The sequence below is a fragment of the Rhinolophus hipposideros genome (genome assembly GCF_964194185.1).
Source record: "Rhinolophus hipposideros genome assembly, chromosome: 3".
NCBI classification, from domain to species: Eukaryota; Metazoa; Chordata; class Mammalia; order Chiroptera; family Rhinolophidae; genus Rhinolophus; species Rhinolophus hipposideros.
The window spans coordinates 69,129,271-69,154,148 of record NC_138049.1 but is presented as its reverse complement, the minus strand read 5'-3'; the positions used below and the strand labels follow the sequence as shown (position 1 = coordinate 69,154,148).

The 24,878-nt window shown below is 33.6% G+C and overlaps 1 protein-coding gene across 9 annotated transcripts in view; it reads left to right on the top strand.

Annotated features, from left to right (window-relative positions):
• The window catches only part of BCKDHB (branched chain keto acid dehydrogenase E1 subunit beta), a 235,262-nt gene that overhangs the window by 115,401 nt on the left and 94,983 nt on the right, over positions 1 to 24,878 (top strand). For all 9 annotated transcript variants that reach the window (XR_013992523.1, XR_013992524.1, XR_013992525.1 and 6 more), the window contains exon 9: positions 11,609 to 11,695. Coding sequence is in view for 6 of the 9 variants with exons in the window: in XM_081037742.1 (XP_080893868.1) it covers positions 11,609 to 11,695 (87 nt within the window). In the remaining 3 variants the exon portion in view is untranslated. The remainder of the gene's footprint in view (positions 1 to 11,608; positions 11,696 to 24,878) is intronic.

Here is a 24,878-nt window from a genome sequence, read left to right as displayed (position 1 = left end):
AAACACGTGAAGAAATGGTTCAAGTGCCTTTTTTTGAAACACTGAGACTGCTCTGCTAAATGTAACATTCAACATAATGGATGTTTATATTGGTAAATATCCGCAAAATGTTTGGAAAGGCCAGAATGGAAAGCTGCTTAATTCAGTGTATAATTTTGTGGGTAAAGATAACGTGGCAGAAAGGACATCTTGACATTTGAAAAAAAGTATTGTTTCACCAGAAAGATGTTTCCTTAAAGCGTAAGTTGCATACTCTTGGGCAGAATCTGGCCTGAAGACATATTTTGCTTGGCTTTCACAATATTTGAAAACAAAACCAAAAAACGTTTGCCCACCTTAGTGAGGGACTGTGTTCCCTGGCGTCCACATTACCCACAACTTGTTATTGCCTCAGTTTTTCACATTACTTCTCGGGGTGCTGAGGCATTTGTTCTGTGTCCCTGGTTAAGAAGAAAGCTATTCCTAGGCAGTCTCTGATTTCTGTGCCTCATACTTTAATTTGCTGTCAGACTGAGAAGAGAAACCTCTTTTTCTTCTTCCTTTTCCTTTCTGCTCTTTCTGATGTTGCCCAGGGTAGGCTGTGCAGTTCTGAGCCTGACCATTCAGGACAGAGAAGAGCTTCTCCTCCACTGCCAGTCCTCTACCTGCTTTCTGCCACCCTGAACTAGAGATCACAGACTCAGAGAAAAGTAACAGTTAGGCAGATTAAAGAAAATTATTGAAACCCATGGTTTTAGACAGTATACAATATATGGTGACTGTGGAAGGCATTTAAATGTAATATTTTAAAAATGCTTTGCCCTTTTAAATGAAATTTGCCCATGAGCCAAATACGGTATTTAAGTCTTTACTGTTAAGGGTCTGGTTCTAAAACAGTGTTTCTCAATTTTTTGGGCGAACTTTTTTGACACAGTACACACATACACACACACACACACACACACACACACACACACATACACACACACATACACACAATGATTTTAAACCAGAAGTACAGTATTTTACATCTTTTGGATCCTTCTCTGTGAATAAGTCTTAGAATTGAGATTGCTTATTCTAGGAATTGGAACTTTTAGTAGTTTTTGATACATACATGCCCAAAATATTTCTCAGAAGACTTATGTCAGTTTATCATGGCATAGACAATGTAAGAAAAATTTTACTCTACCCTTGCCAAAATTTAAATTACTTGTGACTTTAGTGGATGATGTATTTTATTCTTACTTTTTGCTTATTTTTAAAAATTATTAGAGCGAAGGAACATTTTCATTTCTTAGTAATATATTTTCTTTTATAATAATCATTTTGTTCATAAAGGATATAGCAAAATGATCAACTTATTATGATAAAGTAAGTCAACAAGCACAAAATCTTCTAGGATCACTCGTGAAAAAAATGATTTTTATCATTTACAATCTAAGGTAGTATAGTCTGTGTCACTTACTGTGGTACAATGACCACAGTCATCTTACTCCATTCATACTTGTCAATAAAAAAGGTTGCAGAACAGAGAATTATAAATCAAACAAGAATGGGTTATTAAAATTTTTGTGGGTTACAAGGAAATAAAATTTCAGTTTTTCCCCCCCACGAATAAAATAGAGTTTGACTATAAATATAAGTTGATTTTTAAATATTGCACTATATTTCTGGACAACTAATATTGCATCTTAAGTTCTCACTAATATTCATTCCATTAGGAATGAATTTTGATACTGTAGTTCTTGACCTTGTGCCTCTATGCCTCTCGTCTTCTCTATCAAATAATCAGTGAGTTTTGTGTAGACAAATACTACTATTTCTACCAAAGGAATTTTTTTTCTGATACCACCTATCATAAATAATTTCTCCCTATCATGTTGGTTTTAATGAGAGTAAGAAATGTGTGTACTTTCTTTCTGTGCTTAGTTATATGTGATCCAAAATATATGTGTAACTTTTGCCGAACTATTCTTTGAGTTTTATTATGCTGTTTTTATTTTTTAATTTTTTTTAGTTATACCCCAAAAAGACCCAAAAGATTTTAAGCTTTGCCCATGTATTATGAACTACACATGATTTTTGTTTCATAATGGACTTCAAAATCCATTTACTCCAACAGAACTGGACCACGTTTCAGAAAATAAAAGCATTTATCCATGGCGATGTAGAACTGTAGCAGTGTTTATACTTCTGATCATTCCTTAGAGAGGTATTACCTTGGAAGACAACCAGCTGGCTTTGGGGAAAATTGTACCCTTGGTATGTGCTTAAAACAGCAGTGTAAAATGTAACTGCTGACAATCTTGGTTTTGGTTAAGGTCCCTTGTTATTCACGTTGTGCTGGGAATACAGAGGATGATGTCAGCTTCTATCCTTTAGAACTCTTACAATGGCCAGACATAGTATTTCCCTCTGTTGTCAACGCTTGAGAAAAATTTGCCAAATGGAGACGTATGATTAGAAAATAAGGGAATATTAGTAAGTTTTGTTTGTTTTAAGAAGTGAAAAATTCATCTTTTCAATGTTATTTTAGAAAAGGCCTCAGGAGTTAAAATTTAAAGTTATTTAAAAAAGTCTTTGTTTTTAACAAATATAACTTGATTTTTAATTCTAGTATTCTGCCTTAACAATCCTTAAATTACTTCTTTTTTTATAAAATACATTTTGCCTGAGAACATGTGGGAACCCATATTATAAGCCTTTAAACTCATCCTTGTTTCCCCACAGTGTCGGCACATGTGAGTGGCTCAAGAAATTGTTTTAGATATGAACCAATGACCTTTGGAATTTATACAACATTAAAAGTTAATTGGGAAATAGCATATAGTACTCAAATAAGATGAGGAAGGTATATTTTCTTATTTGTAACAATGTTCCAAACTTTATTTGCATCATTCTATCTCCTGATTATTGGCCGATTATAGAGCAAAGCTATGAGGCTCAGAAGGTTCTAAAGTGTGTAACTAGACTCCATTGTTTCCTTGGGCAGGAGACCACAGCTGATGTTACTGTTTATAAGTTATCTTTGTGATGCTGGTGAGCTGATTTACTGTTGAAGATTTCTCAGGAGAAGAGTGCTGTCTTAGATAAGCTATTTGACAAAGGATCTGTGTGACATTAGTGATCTTAGGAAAAAATGTCCTTGCATCTGTTTCGGAATGGAGGACGGCAAGGAAACCAGATGTGAAGCTTTTTTAGGAAAGAGGAAATGGTGACCATTGAGTTTGATTATGTCTTTTTCCATATACAATATCATATTCTGAAAATATTTTATTTCCAGTTCTGAAAGTGATCAGTTTAATAAATTAGATGCATTAAGCACTCTTAAAACACTACCTGTATCAAGAACAAAAATCAAACAGGCCTGCCTGATTAAAAAATTGAAAAGAAAAGAATAAAAAACGATTCATGATTAATCATTAGGGAAATGCAAATCAAAACCACAAGCTACTACTCTACACCCATTGGGATGTCTACTATCAAGCAGAGAAAAACAAGTGTTGGTGAGGATGTAGAGAAATTAGAACCCCTGTGCATTGGTGGAGGGAGTATAAAGTGGTGCAACTACTGTGAAACATTATGGATATGTCATGAAAAACAAAAGAACAAACAAAAAAATCATAGTATTACCATGTAATCAGCAATTTCACTTCTGGGTACAAATGTGAACCCAAGTGTCCGAGAAATGAATGGATAAACAAGATGTAGAATATGCATATAATGGAATATTATTCAAATTTAAGGAGGGAAATTTGATACATGCTACAACATGGGTGACCCTTGAAGACATTATGCTAAGTGAAATAAGCCAGTCACAAAAGGACAAATACTGATGATTCCACTTATATGAGGTTCCTAGAGTAGTCTTTCAGAGAGACAGGAAGTGTAATGATGGTTGCCAGGGTCTGTGGGGAGTTACTGTTTAATGTATAGAGTTTCAGTTGGGGACAAATGAAACAGTTCTGGAGATGGATGAATGGTGGAGATAGTTGTACAACAATGTAAAAGTCTTTAATGCCACAAAAACGTACACTTAAAAATGGTTAAAATGGTAAAACAAACAACATAACTATGGGATTTTTAGTCAGCCCATAATTATAACCAAGAGGCTAAACTAGGTATGAGTTATCTGTGAATTATCAACCCCTTCCCCCAACACACAATATGTATATAATACCATGTTAACAAAACAATATTACATAGATGAAGGTAAATTGCCTGAATTAATGAATAATAAATGTAGTGGAATGGTACTACCAAAGGTCTTTACTGTTGGGTCAGGTTCTAGATTTCCCAAGTAGTGTGTAGTAGCTATTGTACTCCTACCTTTTCAATTATTTGGAGAATGTAAGCATATTTACAGTAAAGTTTTAGTTATGTGATACTTCTGCCTGCTTCCTGCCAAGGTAAACCACAAAGAAGATGCTTGGAAGAGCTCAAGATGGCTCTAAGAATAGAAGATATAGAAGATACAACACTTCAGTTGTGTTTCAAAAGTACAGCTTAGTGTTTTAATAGTGGTTCATGTTAACTATTTTCTGAAATTCTACAACATGGAAGTCAACAGTATTACTATCCAAGTAACATGCTATAATTTTTTCTTTTCATACAAAGTAATTGATAGAGTTGAAGCACAGACTGGGTACAAGTTTTTGGAAGTATTTTAAATCCTGATGAAAAATCATTGGGCAATAGTAAGAATGAAGATACAAAAACAACTTGAGAAGTGGCCACTTCAATCTTTGAAAAATTGTTTTGGCACACAAACAAGTTATATTGAACTACTAGAGGTGTTTATTATACTTTGTGTGATGTATAAGCTAATGGAAAAGGTGGGGAAAAAAACTTTTAAGACGTTTATTTATATACTCACCCCTGTTTAACTATACATCTAATAAATGTCCACCAGTCCTGTACAATACTTTTATCATCATAGTGACATATCCTTTTGTCAGTAGGAAAGGAAACTTATGTTCAGTACCAAGGAAAGGCTGTTTTTTGTGTTTGTGTATTTGTTAACAATCATGCACTAAAAAAGATGTACATAAAATTGGAAACACGTTTTGTACTGCTAACTCCTTATTCTAGAAACTATCTGGAGTAGGAAATAATAGGTAGAAAACACTGGCCCAGGGGAGTTCTTTGTCAGAATTAGAACAATGATTAGAGCTTGGTTTTTAGGACTTCCCTTTCAGTGTCTTTTATAGCATTATCAGTCCTTCTTAAGAGATCAAAGGCATCACAAAATTGGAGGCTTATCAGTGAGTCATTTAAATTACTGTGTCTATATGCTTTTAAGAACGTTTATTGACCATCCACAATTATATATTAGGTATTGTGGTTAGGTAAGGAATACTCAATAATTTTGTGCTCTTGAATGATTTAGAGTCTGCTGGAGGAGATAGCGTGGACATACACACACCTACCCTATGAAAAAGAATACCCTCCAAAACAAAGAAGCAAGACATTTAGGTCCTTTTCAAACTGTTTATGTTCTAATAATGTATACATTTGTCCCAAAATAATAAAATGAGCATAATTTGCTCATTTTAATGCATATATGTCATAACCTATGTTCTACAGGAGACACAAATAACACAAAGTCCCTGCTGTATTCAACATTTGTGATTTTGAGTGCGGATGGAAGGGATAATAAGAGAGATGTCCACAGGGCTATCCTATAAAGTAAATTAGTAGTGTTTTTCACCAGAGGTACAGCGGTGAGTCTTGCCTTGAACCTGGTACTTGGCTTGTGTAATCCTGGTTTTGGAATTCATACAGTATCTTTGCATTGTCGGCTACCTCAAATTTTATTAGGAAATGATCTCTAGGATGTATATAATGGATAAGAAAAGAAAGAAAAAGGTTTAAAATAAGGGAAAGCCTAGCTAGTTGGGGGGACTGTGCAGGAAGGATTGTATGAGATGAGTCTTGGGGGAGGGATAGAATGCCACCCGATTTGGGGAAGGAAATCAGAGGCAGGAAAGCATGAGTCATATTCACTGAGTAACAATTGTCCTGACAAGACTGGAACCTTGGAGAGACTATGAGGAAACCAGCTGGAAAGGTTAGGTTGATTGACAGAAACACATTCATCTGACATGTTTTGAAGTCGCTTTCAGAAAGATGTCCACTTCTGATTTTTGCAAAACTGTTTTTACTAGTTTCTGCAATGTTTCAGCTTTGATTGTACAAATAATTCATGCAAGAATGAACCAATTAGGATGCATGAAAATTTCCCAAACATTTCGTGCCTTCATCAGTATGATTTGCTCATTCTTTTCCTGTTGACTTGATTCTGTTCTCTTTATGCTGGGCTTGTCCCCTTGCCTACTTTTTCCAGATGGGTGGTAGAGCTCTGAGGATTTCGTTTTTCTCAGTTTACACCATTTTCCTATAATACCAAACATATTTGTAACTCCATCAGTAATATCCTTGCCAAAATGGACTTTTCCGAACTTTCTCTGGAGTGACTGTTTTTTTCTCTTTTAGCAATTGGATTTCTCCAGTGGAATATCAGCTTATGGTCTGATTGTGTGTGAAGATTGTGGTGATTGATAATAGTTGCTAGGCATATATTAATACTTTTGTTGGCCTGTGATTGTGAGGTTTTTCTGATTAATTTTTCAAATGCATTTGGCTATTAAACAAGAACAAAAAAGTTTCAAAAATTTAATTCACTTGTAGTGATATTTGAAGCTAATTAAAATCATACCTTTAATGATTCTAAATTGTGTAAATAAATATTTATATGTTTTTGATTAATAAAACACAGATATATGAGTTTACTCTTCTGCTTGCATGTATTTCTAAGCAGATGTGATTTCAAAAGGAAATGTAAAGGCCAACTTTGATGTTTCTTTTGCTCTTTATTAGCCTTATTATTTAGATAGAAAATGTTAAAAGAGCTATAAATTGCCTGTCCAAAGTGTTACTTTTCTACTTATCAGCGGTCAGAAAAGGTGTCTGAACTTGGTGTTGAATTGCTCTGTAGGGGAGAAAAATCTTGATTTTGAGTAGGAGTAAAAAATATACATACATATATATTATAAAATATATATAATATATGTAATACATAAGTATATATAATATGTATAGTATATATATATACATATATATAATGTATCTATGTCTCTATATTTTACTTTTTGTATGTCATTGTTGCACTTTCAGGCATATGCAAGCTTAATGGTCTGCCTGTCTGGATTGTTTTCTCCTGGAATGACAGCTTAACAGTTTTCCTGGTTGGATTGTGTAAAATGTTTAAAGGCTACATTTACTAAACCATATGTCTAATGTTTGGGCAGCCAAAATCTGTGCAGTCATTTTAATGGAGTATAACTTAGCAACTCTGCTATTACCACAGACTTCTTACCGTTAAAGCTACATTAAAATATCCTCAATTCGGAGTCTATTATTTCATATTTAAATTGTTTGGGGATGTGCTGAAGTATAGTTTTGCAGGATTTTAAAAATGGAGTTTGCCAAGAAAGCAATAGCTTCAATAAGTTAAACAAGGACATGCTTAATCTAGTAAAATTCATTTAATAGATGTTTAACTAATTAAATTTCTTGAGTGTCTGCTATCTTCTGAGCATTGTGCTATGTGTCCTGCCTAGATAACTTGAAGTGACAGACATTAGTAATGATGTCTGGGTAGAAGATGGACAATGGGTAACAGTCATAAAGTGGCCAAACCAGGAACAAAGTATTTTCGGGGTTCCATCGGAACAGGAATATGGCGGTCTGTCTGTCTGTTGGCCATGTCATCCTGTGTTGAGTGTTGAGATTTTGATACCTCCTCTTGTAATAGGATGCTGTTGTTTATCTGGGGAGGGGACGACTCACTGCCACAGTGAGAAAGTGAGATTCCCTGGGAGAGATCCAGGGCAGACCAGTGCTAACTGACTTAGCAGCCACAGGGTGTTTCTGCCTCACTCCTAGCCTTTCAGAATTGTTTTTTAAAGTTTTCCTGACACATCCTCTTGAGCCCCTGTAGGAAAGAAAGCCCTTTTGTGGTAAAGGACACAGAAAACAGTTATTCACAGTCCTGGTCTTTGATTGGCACAGGTTTCCCTGCTGCCGTTTGTCTCCTCTAACTCACTGGTGCTCCATTTGCTGAAGGCCAGGGCCCTGGAGCAGGTTGGAATGGCAAGAAGTTGAAGAAGTAGATACTGGAAAATTCAGCCTTATGTGATCTTTCCTGGCTTTGATAAGTTCAACTTCCATATTGAAAAGTTGCTTAAACACTTAAAGTTTTTTCAAGTGGTGAAATACATTTATCTCAGAAGAAAACTTAAAACATTAAAATTGAAACATAAATTGTAAAGTATTATTAGTGTTTATATCTATAGTTATTTATTTTAAAAAGGTTAGCAGCTGTCTCCAGTGAAAGGCACCATATTAATTTATACTATCTAAGTACTCGTATGTCAAAATGCGAAATTTGGCTCGTAAAATTTCCTGGCGGGTATATATCACTGTGCCTTGATGTATGAAAATCAATTGCCTGTTAGAGTTGACAAAAATATATACTTTAATTGGAATATCTACTCGAATCACAAAGAATAGAAAGAGTAACAATCTGTTCAATTTTATAGATTTGTAACGAGCTCATTAGCATAATATTAACTGTGTTAATTTCCAAAATAGTATAGAAAAGAAGCTATCTTCAGAAATTTTAATAAATTAAAATTGAATGATTAAAAAACACACATCAAGTTTAATTTATAGTATAACTTAAAAATCATTGAACTGTATTCATAGACTCGATCTTTTTATGTTATATGCTAATTATTTGAGAGTATGACTTTGACAATATCAGTGTTACTTCTAAATTTTGGCATTTTCCAGGATTTTGATGCAATTTTATTTTATACATTTTTAATACTTTTCAGATATCAGGATATTAAGAAGCAAAAATGAAACTTAGGTACTTTAAAAGTTAACTGAAGTAATCAATGTAAAATGCTTAACTCAAAGCCTAGTACATAGCAACTCCTATGAAATCAGTTGTTTATGATTATGATCAGTATTTCTGACTCCTCTCCTCTTGCCTCTCTCTCTCTCTCTCTCTCTCTCTCTCTCTCTCTCTCACTGGGCTGTATACCGTACCTTGACAATTTCCATAAACTCAACAGTGTTTCTAATTTTCATTGTGTCTGCCCTCTAGCTTCTGGTGTTTTAAAAATTTCCATAACTGTCAGCGCATAACTCCTGTTTCAAGAACATATGCTTGTATAACACACACTAGGTGTTGAAGAACTTTACGTTCTCTGATAGGTACCAGCAGCTTATTTCCTATGTTGCCTGGGATCCAAGAGCTTGACGGTCAAGAGATGAGCTGGATATGGTCGTGACATGCACAAGATCATACGGAGACTGGCATGGGAAGGCTGACTCCTGTGTTTTTAATGTGACTATTTACTGATGGAGTTTGGGACCTCAGGATTCCCTTGTAACTGAAGTTAGTCCTAAGATACCATAAAAAACATTGTTATGTTTTTTGAGGAAATGACTGCAACATAATATGTATTTGTTACTTTCAGCATTAATTGAAATGCTTTCCCTTTATTTTTATTTACTTTAGACTTATTGAGAATACTTTCAATAATATTTTTTATATAAAGTGAAAAACAAAAGTCCCTTTTCTACAGTGTCTTCGCCGTCATTCCTCAGGATAAATACGTTTTGATGGTTTGGAATGAATCCTTCCAGACTATGTATACACGTCAGCTCATTATATATAGCTATACTTATTGGTGTCCCACTGCTGTGGTGATTGGTTTTCCACAAAAAATGAGGTTATATTGTTCAGCAGCTTGCTTATTTTAGCGATTAACTTATCATGGACATCATTTCATGGCCTCAGTCTTTTCCATGGCTGCATAGTATTTGACTGTATGGAAGCATGTTGATTTATTTAGACTTTTTCCTGCTGAAAGACATTCAGAACGTCTCTCAATTTCATCTGCTTACATGTTGCATGAATCCCAAGGGTCGGAAGCTTTTCTCCTGGGCATGTCTGGGCTTATTTTCCCCACCACACTGTGCAGGCTATGGGAAGCCCAGGCTGTCTGCCTAGGTTGCTTATTGGCCTTCAGGAACCAGCGCAAGGCTGTCATTTGATCTTGCATAGGCCTAAACTCAGATAAAAAGTACCAGTTCTGTTGTGTGGAGTTTTAAGGTAAAAGCAGCATTTTTAGAGAAGTTTCCCATTTCTGTGTCTTAGAAAATTAAGATGCACTATCTAAGCTGAGGTGGATTTTACCTACCTCATCCTTATATGCTTTAACGTTGGCAGAGGTCTGGGATTCAGAACTATAAGAAAGGTGGGATGGTCAAATCTGTTTTTTCAGAGAACACTTTGAGAATATATTTGTTTATTCGTGATTGTAGAATATTATTGTCTCTTTATATTTCTAACCAGCTACATTGAAATTTAATTTGTGACTGTCATAAATGACATAATTAATCATAGTGATAATGTCCAAATACCAGTATCCCAAGGCTAGCATTTCACTGGGGATAGGGATGATGTTCATTAAGGTGTTCATAAAATTTTATGTTTTTCAGTCACTATTTACTTAGTAGATACAATAACTTATTTTTGTCATAGCTACTGGCCATATCTTGGAGTTTAACATCTGCTAGTTTAAACTGCTGCATACTTTTAAAATTCTAAACTCTAGTTTCCTCCGATGAAGGAAAAATTTTAATCTATGTAGATATTTCTGCTTGGAAGATTTTATCTCATATTTATAAAATAGTAATTTAGAATTTAAGGAAGGTGATATCAAGTTATTAGACATGTAGAGGAGAAATTACCACTTCTCTTTGGTAATATGGTAATTGTTCAAAGTATTTCAAGTTATTACTTGCTGTTGATTTTAATGCTTTTTACCTTACAGAGCTGGCCTCCTTCTATGATAGCATAGCTATCCTTTTTTATTATTGTACAGAATACATCATGCACAGTGTGAACAACCACACTGAGTCAGGATTCAGAATACATCATTATTTGTCAGATTTTCTACATTAAAATGGGGTTGTGGTTGTTAACCAGATTTTAATGCACGTGGACGAAGAGGGATATAAGCCTTTTACTTTCACAATGAATTTTTCCTTCTAAGTCTCCTTGAATATTTAGTAGCTTGAGCCTTTTCTTTGCTACAGCATTTACATACTATTTTTGTGTTTTCCTTTTCCACAAAGCAGTATTTTCTCAGATTATTTATTTATATGCAAATATACCCCCAAGTGAACAAAAATGCCCTTTTATTCTTAAAGTAATATGAAGAAAAAAATGATATTGAGAAATGAAAATGTGAAATATAGTAATTTGGTTTATAATACAAAATATTTTATAATGGAATGCATATTTAATGACACACATAGAATTACAAATCTCATTTTTGTTTTGTATTAGGATTATAAACTATTGAAAAACTTTTAATGGCAAAAATCAAATGAATGTTCAGTTGAAAGGGAATTGTAACTTAAAATTGAATTACTAATTTTTCATTATTTATTGAAATAAAATAATTTATTTTTATTAATTAAAACTACCATCACATACTTGAAAATATTCTCTGCAACACCAGGTTTTCCTTTTCTTTTTCAGTCTGTAATCAAAACAGGGCGACTGCTAATCAGTCATGAGGCTCCTTTGACGGGTGGCTTTGCGTCGGAGATCAGCTCTACAGTTCAGGTAGAGTAACGTTTTGGCACGAATTTTAACATTTGTGCAATTGCGTATGTATTCCAAGAAGAAATTACTTATCACAATATGTAAAAGTATGCACTGTTTGGAAATGCACATTTGTCATTTGATGGTTTAATTATAGTTTATGGTGTAATTACATCATCCAGCAAAGAAATTTTAAAATAATGAAGTTGAAAATTCCTTTGTAAGAAGGAGAAAGTGTCAAATGAGTTTAATAAACTAATGTCAGTTTTGTTTGCTAGGATAGCAGAACACTTTTAAATCTGAATGTGATATTTCTCTCTTGATAAAACTTAAGCTTATGATGAAATATATTGATTATAAAATTGATCTTAGATTTTCTGCCTTCACCTTACAAAAAAAATGAATCTATAAAAAGTCCATTATTTAAATTTAATAAATTTTAAAATCAACAGCTTATCAGTTTAATTAGTAATTTTTTTATTATGCTATTGGTAACACTTTATAAGTGGTTTAAAAACATGTTTCTTTTTTAAAAGTGTTGAGTTAAGATGCTGCATATCAGGAAAAATTACACCTCTTTATGGAGAATTTTTACTTAAAACTGATATTCACATTTATATCACAGATATGAATAAGATGATTTAAATGTTTCATTTCCCTAATTTTTAAAATTAAAAATTAAATACATTTTAAGTGTAAAGGATATGCATTTTAAATTCAGAATGTCTTTGCAGTTTGCAAGCATTTTACTTCTCTTTGCTGGTGTTAAGATGACTCTATTATTAAAATACATATAAGTCGCGAATTCCTTTAAGAATATATGGTTCAAAAACTTGATATGATTATGATATATGAGTAATGATAAGCTTTTATTTTTAAACATTTAACCAGTAAACAATGATTTCTACCAATAAAATATCTTTAAGTTCTGATTGACAAAACTCTAAATATTTTTAAGTTAGATAAGCAAATTATGTTTATAAATGTTCATAAAACTAGATTAAAATAATCTATAATTATATTCAGAAACAAAATTTATACTGTTATTTTTACATGTTATATATTGTCACTGATGAAATTAAGTAAAGCAAATTTAGTTTTGTAGATTGGTTGTTTTCCTATTATATAAATTAAAATTGGAAACATACTGCTTATCATCATATAACGTGTACTTGGCATTTATTGTGCATTTTATTCATTGAGTAGCATAATGTACTAACTTTGTAAAAAGTAGGGGTTGCAAGAATCATTTTAACACCAAGATGCTATTTCAATTCAGAGGCAAGACTGGAAAAAGAAACTGGGATTTTCTGACTCCTAGTTAATATGTAGTCCATTAAACCATTTGAAACGGTAGTGACTGTGGCTAATAGAACTGTTAACTTAATGGTTATCTGACAGCCTTTTTTCACTTTGCCCACTGAATGCCATCCTATTCTTATCTCAGAAGTTTAATTTGCATTTAAATCTAAAAGCAAAACAAATAGAACATATGTAACTTCTCTTGTGAAGTTTGCTTTCTCTAAGTGTGCTCTCTAAATTTGATCTCCATAAATTATTAGTAAGCTACAATAGAATGTAACATTTTTTGGAGTGGGGAAGAATTAGAAAAATTGTCTAACCTAGTGTCTGTTGATCTTGATTCATACGTAGCTGGTGTTGACAGAAAAATATCTCTCTTGTCCCAAGAATACATCTTATGAATTCTAGTTTGAGGAACACCATATGATGAGTTAAACATAGTCACCACAAGCTACTACCAACAAGATCATAAACACTGTACACTGTATCAAAATCAGATCCTGAAATTGTAATAATAGGTGCTAAAAGTTGTGAGTGAGATTATCTAGAATATAATTATATTTATATCATAATATGAAGACACCAGAAGAAGACACTTTATACCACTTTCAGACACCTAAGAATATGGCCAGAGATCCTCAGGTGTCTGCTGTCTGAGAAATCCTGACCTAAGCAAATCATATTCCTTTCATAGTAAATTTTTGTCATCCTAAGTGCTTGCGGCTTACCCAGTTTAAAAAGACAGTGGAAGATCTGAGACTTGGACAGGAATATTGAGTAAACGTTGTGTGTGTGCATGTGCCTTCTGTATTCAAAGCCTCCTTCCCCACCCAGCAGAAGAATATCGAGCAGTTTTGGCCTCATTATAAAATGTTCTGTTTTACATGTTAAAATCATTCAACCAACTAACAAGAAAATGAATGAAGGCAAGAGTGTAAATTTGTAGAGGGATCTGCATTTGATATTTTTTGGGGAATTAGAATTTGGTTTATTAATATGAGGATGCAGTTGAAAATGTTAATAGTTTTTGCTTGATTCAAATTTTATTTGCATAGATGGAAAGTGTTGAAAATGAATTTTAATAAAATATAATCAACATAGTATCCCCAAAAGCTTGCCTGTTGTGGCTTTTATGTATTCATAAGAGAGATTAGAGAGAGAGAGAGAGAGAGAGAGAGAGAGAGAGAGAGAGAGAGAGAAAGCTAGACACCTTGAGAGATTTTCTTCTTTTTTAGTAATAGTGATTGCATATGACTTAGAGTATGCTGAACAATAAAATCTACTTTTCAGTAATTATTTCATGCACATATTCAACTAAATGCAATGTAGTATTTATTAAGCATCTTCTTTGAAAGGCCTCATTCCCTATTAAAAGTGAAGGCCGTATGAAATTATCAGGGCCTTGGGTTGTTTAAACTGAAATCACTTAAGTGTGAGATGCAGTTGCTTTCACCACTTGGAAGGAGTCATATTTCTTCTATATTTACTTTTGTTGTGTATACTTAGTGATGTTAAAAAAGATAAAACAGGGTTAAGACATTGAAAGCCAATTTTTTGGGATGGCAGGGAAAAGGTACACAGAACTTTTCATTATTGCCTTGGAAAAGAAGTTTGAAATTGTGGATGAGAATGATCTATAATTTTGAACACTATTGATTAGAACAATTTATTGAAAAACAAAGAGTTATTCTCTTTTTATCAACGAATATAAATTTTATGTGAAAGAGAGCATGCACAAAATAATCAGCTCACTCCATAAGCACTATGTTGTGAAGATAATCTGGTAGCTTTTTAAAAGTTCATGGTTAATCTTACAAAATTGCTCTTAACCTTACAATATTTTAAGCGAATGATTATTAAAAATAAACTACTGTTTTTAAATACATTCAAATCTGAACGCATCATTTTCTGTTTTCCTCAAATTCTAAAGTATCACCCATATTAAAAATAAAAAATATTGAAGAGAATATAGCACTAAAAAGAGTATTCTTTTAAGATTATAGTTGGTATTTTTAGATAGAAAAATTGTATCATGCTATATAAAACTGGGTATCAAAAAAAGGTACTTTTTTGCTATGTGTAGGAATTGCTGCTGTCATTACCATTAAGATTATTTTTAGTTATATAGATAAAATATGAAAAGAATGACTATGAAACATATTCATATTTTATTTACATAAACTTTCAATTTATGCCAGACAGTTCTTTCATCATACAAAGAGTTCAGTGTATGCAAGTTTGTTCATGCCTGTTGCCTTTTGTTTATAAAGCCATTAATTATTTTTAAAAATTTCAGTGCGAACATTAAGTTTGAAGTAATGTTAAACTCACAAAAGTGTTTAGCACACTATATTGATTGAATATTAATTTTTTAACTTATATTTATCCATAGTTTCTTCACTTTTTATATAAATGCTTACAAAAATCAAAACTAATATATCGAATCTAAGGACTGCTTTGCATTCCTATTGGATTTAATTTGGAAGTTAACTGGGAAGCAGAACAAGCTGAGGTCTGGTATATTTGGCTCCCCTCGGGGAGATTTCTTGGTCAGTCATCCAAAGCTTCCCTGTCTTTTCCCATCTAATTTTACATTCCCATCTGTTCTCACTTTGGGGCGAGGGAACTTTTTCCTTCTTTCATTTGACACACACACCAAAACTTGGAGATGTACTTCTTTTAGGGAGTTACGCATTCCCATTGTGTAGCCCGATTTGTAGAAAAGTACAAAGACAACAGAGTTTAGGTAATTCATTGACCTCATTGTATAGTTTGAGCAAAGATTTTGTTTCAGAAAATTATATGAATTAATTTTATGTGATGTTTGTAGTCCTCGGCTTTATATAACCACAGCTTTAAAAATAAATCTTTACCGTGCAAAAAAAGTGTTAACCTCAACCATTTCAGTATTCCCCCAAATGAATTTATATTATATGTTTCAGAACAAAATATTCAAAATAGGCATTATTTATTTAAATATTGAGATCAAGTAATTTGTGGTATTTTAGCAGCTTTTAACAGCATACTTTAAGCCTTTTAGAAACCAACCTTTATTAATTTCGAACACATTCCCATAATGATGAAATAAATCTTGACTCTGATAGGCTTGTGATAATAAAAAAAATGGTGTTTTTTTTTTTTCTTCTGGATTTAATATTTAATAAGAGTTCCAAAAATTTTAGGGACTGGGGTTGGCTTAAAGGTTTGAATTTCTTTTTTTTTTTTAACACATGGAACCAATAAGTCTGTAATAAAGAGTCCAATTGGAGAGAATGGTAAGTTTCCATACCATTGTTCCATCCTTTCTGTGCGGTCCCTTTTCCTAGAATAAGAACTCAGAAGTTGTGCATACCGACATACAATTTTTAAGGTAATCATATTGTAATAGTTTGAGAGGATTTTTATAGGGTTTACACAAATCATTGTGTAAAAGGGAACTTTTATAAGTTAAAGTAAAGGAATTTTGCTTTTCTTACTGTTTCATGTTAGGATTATACAGAAGGATTTTTTTCTGATGAACTTATTATTACTACTGTATTTACAAGCACTCTATTAAAGCATCAATCTGAAGAAGAGGGGAAAAAGGTTCTAAGTGGTCTTGAGTTTTTTAACATCATGGAAATATGTTTCATTAAAGTTACTATGCTTATAAAGTAAGAGTCATCAAACTACCCCAGTAGCAATTTGATGACTAGTTTTGTGCAATTTTATCATCTTACTTTTTTTTTAAACCCATGTTGCATAATATTTGCCAACAACAACAGATATTGCAATTAGGAAAAATGTACTTCTATACTAAACTCTATTTAGATGAAGGCAGAGCATCAGAAACAGCAGTTTAATGTAGAGTGTTCAGTTATAGGATGGCCTTTTTAAAATGGCCTCTTGCCCTAACGCCTATTGAATGCTCACTAAGCAGTTTCCACAGCCGTTGATAGGAACCAAAGACTAAATCTTGCAGGGACGCATCATGGATGGGGCTGCTACATCACTGTAGGTAAACCCATGGTATACACCTTTGGTCCTCCTTTTTGCCCTGACCACACCTTATCTCCATCAATGTCTCTTTCTCCTTTTCTTATTAGTGTAAATGTGGCCAAGGTTCCACCATCAGTCCTCTAATTCTCCCCATTTTTTCTTGGGCAGGCTCTACCATTTGCATGGCTATTCTTGAAATTTTCAAATTGAAAACTTTCAAGGTTGGCTCTTGAGTGTTAGATTCAAAATTTCAATTTCATGTTAATTTGGTAGTGATAAAAAATGTGTATGATAAAATGGTTTATGTGGAAGGATTTTAACATGAAACAAAAGGTAGATAAGGCACATGGAAATCTGCCAGTGTCTAGAAGTCAGCTTGTATCAAAATGAACTCTATTTCTCAACTTTTTCTGGACCTTTTAAATTGTCTTCTTTAGTTTCTCATGTTTTATCACATTACTCTTCATTATTTTCTTAAAACACACATCAAATTTTTGTTAATTTTCTTTTGAAAACCTTTAGTAGATTGTCTTTGGCTATAGAAATAGATCTTTATGTCGGTATTCAAGATCCTTATCTGCCCAAACCAGTGTGTCCAGTATTAGTGCTCACTTCCCTTTTTGACTCCAATAGGTTGATCGCACTGACCCATTGCCCATTTCCTGAGAGTTAGTTAATTTTGCAACCAACCTTTATTGAGTGCTCTGGGCACATCTTTAATTTGGTCATTTTATTCAAGAAATAAAATTGTTGTTTTAGACACACTTAAATGTTTAGTAGAAGAAGTAGATGCTAAACAGATGAGTATACTATGGCACATGCTAGGATAGAGAAGTATTCAGAAGATTATGGAATTATAAAGTACTTATCATCTATCCCAGATGTGACAGCTGAGTCAACTCTTAGAGGATGAGTATGACCCTGGGAGTGAAGGTGGGTGGGGATTCCAGTTAGAAAGAACAATAGGAATAAGGAGACAGGAAAAAGATTTGATATTCTAAGGATTAAGGTGGTTTTGGTACAATTGGAGAGTAGCACATGAAGCTTGCAGCACAAAGTAAGGGTCAGCAAGTCAGTAGGAATTAAATCCTAAAGAATCTTATATGTAATACTGAGGAATTATTTTGCATGTGTTATGTGGAGGAAATAGACATGACAGAGTAGAGCCAGCTCACAGAGATATAAATTCAGATTCTTCCATAGAATGTATTTCAAATACACTTTATAAAGTTTCTGGCAAATAGGAAGCAGTAGGAACTAAAAAAAAAAGTTCACAATTATTATCATAAACTATATTATTATAAGGCAAATGGGTGTCATTAAAGGATTTTAAGCATGAGATTAACATCAAAAGATTTATAATTTAGAAAAAACTCTGGCACTTATGTTGAGAGTGCATTGGGAGGGGTGAGGCAAGAAGTCAAGAGACTAATTAAGAAACTATATGAGTAAATCAAGTAAGAGACTTAAGGGTGTTCTAAACTGAGGACACGGGAATGGGGCTGGAGAGAAAGGTGAATTTTAGAGAGAGTGAGAGGGAGAATCTGAAAGAAATACTTGCTGACTGATTAGATGGGAATGGGGCAGGGACTGAAGCAGATGAGAGAGATGGGCAGGAGTCAAGAATAAGGCTTAGATTGGTTTCTAGGTTGGATGATTTTTGAATGGAGGTGCAGTTTCACTAAGCTGGGGGAATATTAGAAAACAGGCATATGCACATATTTTATAGAAGATGATGAATTCAGTTTAGACTTGTAATATTTGAAATGGGGATGAAAATGTGTCTTGCAGCTCAGGAGAGAATCTAAGGTGTAGGAAAAGATTAAGGAATCATCATCTTGTGGTGATGACTGAGGTCATGGGGGCTGGTATTCTCACACAGGAAACGGATAGTCTTTAGATCGGAAGTTTCTGAAGAAGTACCTAGGTATATTCATATTTAAGAGAAAGAGAAGAAGAAGAGATGTAAAGGAGAGTGAGAAGAAGTGGCCACAGAGAAGAAAGAGTGTAGGAGCAAGCCATTACCGAAGACAAGTAGGTAGAGTTTTACCATGGAGTATACTGCCAACGATATTAAATCCTCCAGAGTTTGTCAGCTAAAGATTGATGGTTATACCTTGAACACAACAATTGAAAGACACTGGTGACTTTGATGAAAGCAGAGGAATTGATGAAAGCTTGGGAGCCACATTGTGTTTGGGCTGGTGAGTGAATGAATGGTGAAGATTTGAAATAAGGAAGATAAACTACTATTTCAAGAAACACGATGTTTAAGGAAAGGAGAAGAATAAAGTAGTTAGTAAAGGGTTCAATCTCTAAATGGTATTTGCTCAGCATGGAATGCCATTTTCTCAATTGGAATCCCTCCCCAGCAGCCTCCTTAGCTTCTCCCTGTCCCTTACCATTTCCTCCCCATCTCAATCCAACCCCAATGCTTCAAGCCCATCTAGCAGTGGGGTTTTAAATATCTCTCAAATCTGCCCTTTGCTTTCTATTGCTCTAATAAACTCTAAAGGAACTGAAAAAAAAAAAGGAAGGAAGGAAGGGAGGGAGGGAGGGAGGGAGGGAGGGAGGGAGGGAGGGAGGGAGGGAGGGAGGGAGGGAGGAAAGAAAGAAAACCCAACTACAAAAATCTGAAAGAAAAATTTAGGAAATAATTGATATTGTGATGAGTAAGACATTTTTAGCACAAAATAAAAAAGCAATAGGATTAGTTTTATTGTCACAGGTTAATATATCTGCATATCATGAAAAAAATTTGGGTGACAAAAACAAGTACAATTGATAGGAGAATAACGGAAGGTGTTGGAACACACGATGAAAGATTAATATGTATATTACATCAAACATTCTTAAATATCAATAAGGAAATAACTCCTTAATTTAAAAGGTCAGACACAGATTTTTTTTTTTTAGAATTATTATTGGCCAGTAAACATGATACCGTATGCCACTTATTATGGCTAAAAATGTGAATTTTGAAAATGAAATATTAATATCATTTGTTATCCATAAGAGTGTTATCTCCTAAGAATGAATTATATTTAGTGTTGATATGATGGTGTAGGGTGAATGTAGAAATTGATTTATTCTTCCAGGAATCAGTTTTGGAATGTGTATCAAGACTTTCTCTGACGCAGGAATTCTAGCAGTTGTCACTTTGGAGTTACACACAAAAATGTATAAAAGCATTCCTTTCAGTGCTGATGGTTTGATAGGAATATATTTGAAATGATATTAATGACAACAGGAATACAGTTGAATAAGTTATGAATGTGGATTTATTAAAATCATAAAAGAATAGTTGATAATATGATATTTGCATGCATATACTATTAAGTGAAAAGCTCACTGTGGAGCAAGTGTTTTACTTGCTCAATTTTGTAAAAAGGAAACACACACACAAATACGTATGTCGAGGTAGAGGAAAAAAACTTCAAAATAAAACTGTAGATTTATATTTTCTTCTCAATTCTTTATTTTCTATGTACATACAGCATACTTTATAGTAATGAAAAGCTAAATTTCTCACAGGGCACGGCAAGTCTTCCTAAGTTCTTTCAAATAAGAGAGCCCATTTTGCTCGTAGAAATGATTTTTAAAATTTCATGTTTTATTTTGACATGGTTTCTTAATCATGTACATGTGAGTTTTGGGGAATTGTCATTCATAGGGATGGTTACATACGCAAATTTGTGATGTGGGTTGGTTTTAAAACCAGTGAAACCCCACTGCATGGATTTGGTTATTGTGCAGGTTAGTTCTGTCCCGCACATGCATGGTACATTTTTGATTCATTGCTCTCATTATCAAAGTGAAAGCAGCATTATATTGGGATGTTCATATTATTTAAGTTTCCTGTGTTAATTGGTCAGTGATACTGAGACTAACATTACTCGCATGTAATGATCCCGTGCTTATGTTACCTCCCTTCATTGGGTATTAGCTTTATAATGCATGGCCAGCATTCTTTCTGAAATCTTTCTGGACGGAAGCCAGTCATTAAAAAGATCATCCACATTCCATCTCTCTGGGCAATGATAAAGTGCCCCAGTTTCTCTCACACAGTCCTTAATATTTTTCCAGCCGGAAGTAGTCCCCTTTGCATTCAAACATGCATTCATACCAAACCTCCCTTTTTCTCTCCCTTTCTTTGTAACTTCTGGTTTGCATTTTGTTGTGTTTTTTTGATGATGTCCCAAGACCACTTCTGTGCACCCCACTTACTGATCTGCCAATTGAATGGGAAAAACGAACTCTGCTGGAATGTTTGAAAGGAAGTGTGCTCAGCTGAAAGGTTATGCTATAAAAGTGTACTCCTTTATCACAAGATAGAAGTTCTTTGCAGGAGTATGTAGATTCCGCAGCAACCTCAGTCCTGAAATAAACAGTGCCTCCTCAGGCTCTCCTGATGTCTCATCTACAGTAGGTCCTGCACCCCAGAGTCTTTTTCCATCACATTCCTCTCTCGAAATATCTTCATAGCCCTTGAAATGTCTGCAGGTGTCTTTTTTGTTTGGTTAGTGTCCTTCCCCCAGTGGAAGGCAAACTTCATGACCTTCATGCCTGACTTGTTCACGCCTGCAACCTTAGTGCCTAGATCCATGCCTGTCACTAAGAAGGCGCTGAATAATTTAAATCAATTGTTGGACCCCAAGCATCACTGTTGTTAGCCATTTCTTTGAAGGAGAGGGATATTCCTGCTCATTTATGTTGTTTATAGAAATTCCTAGTCATAAAACCTGATAGACTGAATTGCTGCCCACTCCACCACTCCAATTTGTTGACAAAAAAAAAAAAAGATTTGTTTTGTCCTTGTAAACCTAAAGTTACTTCAATAACGGGCACTGATATTATATCCTTCACATTTCTGCTTCATATCCTTTGCCAAAGAATTATTTTTTTGAATAATCTGGTGGTGCTTCCCCCCTCCGCCCCATAATTGTCAAATGAGGTTAAAAAAGACACTTATGAGGTTTAAAAAAGATAGTGAAGTTTCATAGAATGAATAGACTATTGAATGAGTAAAATAGACTCTCTAAATGAAAGCATTACTTTCTTTACCCTGTTACAGTGATTTCTGTTATTTGGTAACTTTAAATTGTATTTTACCACCTGAAGAGTTGTAGTTTCCTTTCAAAGCAGTAATTCTTGAACACCTATTTGTGGTTTTAAAGAAAATTAGTATACATGATTTAAAATATTTCATTTCCTTATTTGATGTGAAATAGTTTCTCGTATGTAAAAATATATATTTTAAAATGGATAACCTTGTCTTCAAATTTTTCAAACTATAATAAAGTTATTTAAAATTTTATAAGTAAGAGACAGAGCATGTATCCATGCCCTGGCCAATTTTCTTGGCCACTTTGTGCAACATTTTAGGCAAATATGAAGAAGCATATTAAATTTGTAATAAAATGTGAGGTATGTTTTGTCAGAGTTGTATTCACAATCAGTTAGGGGCTGGGCTGGCCTCCTGGATACGGAATTAAATTTCTTAGCTAGTTTGTCATGCATTTTGGTGGGTAAAGTTGCTGTTGTTGAAAGCTCATTTTATTTTGATAATTTAGAGTACTTAAATTTATAGCTCAAATTAGTTTGTTTTGTTACAGGACCATCATCGCTTTTCATGAATGAGTTCACAGATCACCCAAACATAGTTGAGTTTAAAATAGACATTAAAATAGAGATTAACTATTTCAATGACTTTTCTGCTCAGTTTGAATCTAAATACTTGTGAAAAGTAAGACAGGTTACAATCAGCACTTACTGAAAAAACAAGCAGTTGAAAATGAAAGCTATGAGCAGAAATCATCCGGTTTATAATTGTTTTTATTTTTTTCAAATCTTTTAATATTAATGAAAGTGTTCAAGATGTGTTAATTTGCCGAAATATCTGAAAATTTGCAGTTGATTAGGGAAGTGTTGAATATTTTAGTTTTTTCAAGTTATATTAAATAAGGCGCTTTATTTTAATTCTTGATTCATTTGAGGAAAGATACTTTACTTTTCTGTTTCAGTCCTTTAGAGGATCATATAATGATATTTGCTCTTACGCTAGTTCTATATTGCAGATGGCACCAGGAGACTATTTATCTTCATCAGAACTATTTAGGTGAAAAGTATAATTTATGACTATTTTTTTAAGAGCGTCTAAATATTTATGTTTTAAGAAGTGCCTTAAGATGACTAACATTTCAAAATCCACATTTCTATCATCCACAATTATAGTTGTGTCATTGTTTAAAACAAGTCCTGAATATTTTCTGTCTTTTGAAAGAATTTGTTTGCCCTTTTCATAGCTACGTTTCTTTCCTGGATCAATTTTAAATTCCCATCTTAGAATACAAATAGTATAAAATACTCACCATGCCTGCATTGTTAAATGCTTTCTGAAACAGACTGAGTCTTGGTTTTCCCTGAGATTTTGTATTTTTAGTGTTCTAGTACCATTTCTCTCTTTTATATTCTACTAGTCTTTAAAAAATATCAATGGTTAACTCTATATTGGCAGTTAAAGATATCAAAACTTACTCTTACCTTTACAGTTTGTTACTGAAGCATCTCCTGCCTCTGCATTCTGTCAATAAATGGATGCGTTGTTTTTCAAACCATGAACTTTTCTGGGCTTGGATTTCTACCTAAGTGTGCATAGAGACCAACTTGAATGCATTTTGTGAATAATATTCCAACATGACACAACCCTATAGTTTAGTTTATTGAAACCAGCTTTCCTGTGGCAGTTCCAAAAACATAGTTCAGGTACAGTAAAATAAAGAAGTACTATACAATCGTTGATAAAATATGATGGAGTGTTTTATTTTGTATGCATCTATCAATTTACCTAATAAGTTAAACACAGTATTCATTTTAATAAAACTCTTGTATTTTACAAAACTAGAACCTGGACTAACCTGTGTTTACACTGAGTCAACCTGGAAGAAGCCAAGTCCTCCTATTAGTGGGCATGCCACTTGGATACCTTCTTGGCCCTTCAGGGAACCACAGTATCTTTTTTCCTCCTTCCTTCCTTTTTGCCTCCTTCCCTTTTTTTTTCCCTTCCCTTTGCTTTTCTTGACAGTTTTGTCTGTGCTAGCCTTGATCTTTGCAACAAAGCTATAATTCTTCTCTCACCACAGACAGACTAAGTAAGCGTTATTTTAGGTAGTTTTGCTTATGAAAGCCTTTTCCGTCCTAGTAGGTAAGAATTAGAAGTGCCTTGTTATATTGGAAGCAGGTGAAGAAGTGAGATTGGATGTAGGCAAATACTTTCCTTTTCACGTGGTTGATCAAAGATGATATTTAAAAAAATGATGGAATTACTTAACACCACTTGACAAAGATTTTTAAAGTGGGTCATCTATTAGTAAGAAGGGTATGTGTATGTCCTTCTGAAGAATATATGAATTCACTTTTTTACTGCTAGTGTTTAAAAATTGTATACTAGAATACGGTGTTATATATGAAACTTCTGTGTTGTTAATGTCTTCCAAGACTATCATAGCTAACAGTAGTTTTAATCGTGCTATAAAAGGATATTTACTAAAGTTGAAAAGGGGGATCATTATGACACATAATTAAGAAAGATATACTTCTCAACATCTGGAATGAAGAAAAAAAAGCAAGTGGAAGGTCCATAAAATATTTTTAAATGATTTCTCTGAAGAGTAAGCCTGCTTTTCATATTTTTCCTTCAGAACAAATATCCTTAAAAAAAAAAAAGTCCCATTTTGAAATGCTGGTAATGCTACTTAAAGAAACTTGCTAAATACCTGAAAAGTTCATTTTGCGTGACTTTTCTTACTACTTGTCTTGTTACTTAAAATTGGGACAAAATATTTTTTCATTGGTGAAGAAACATTTAGTTAATAATCTAAAACAGAGTTATCCCTAGCATGTTGTTAACTTCATTGTGTTAACC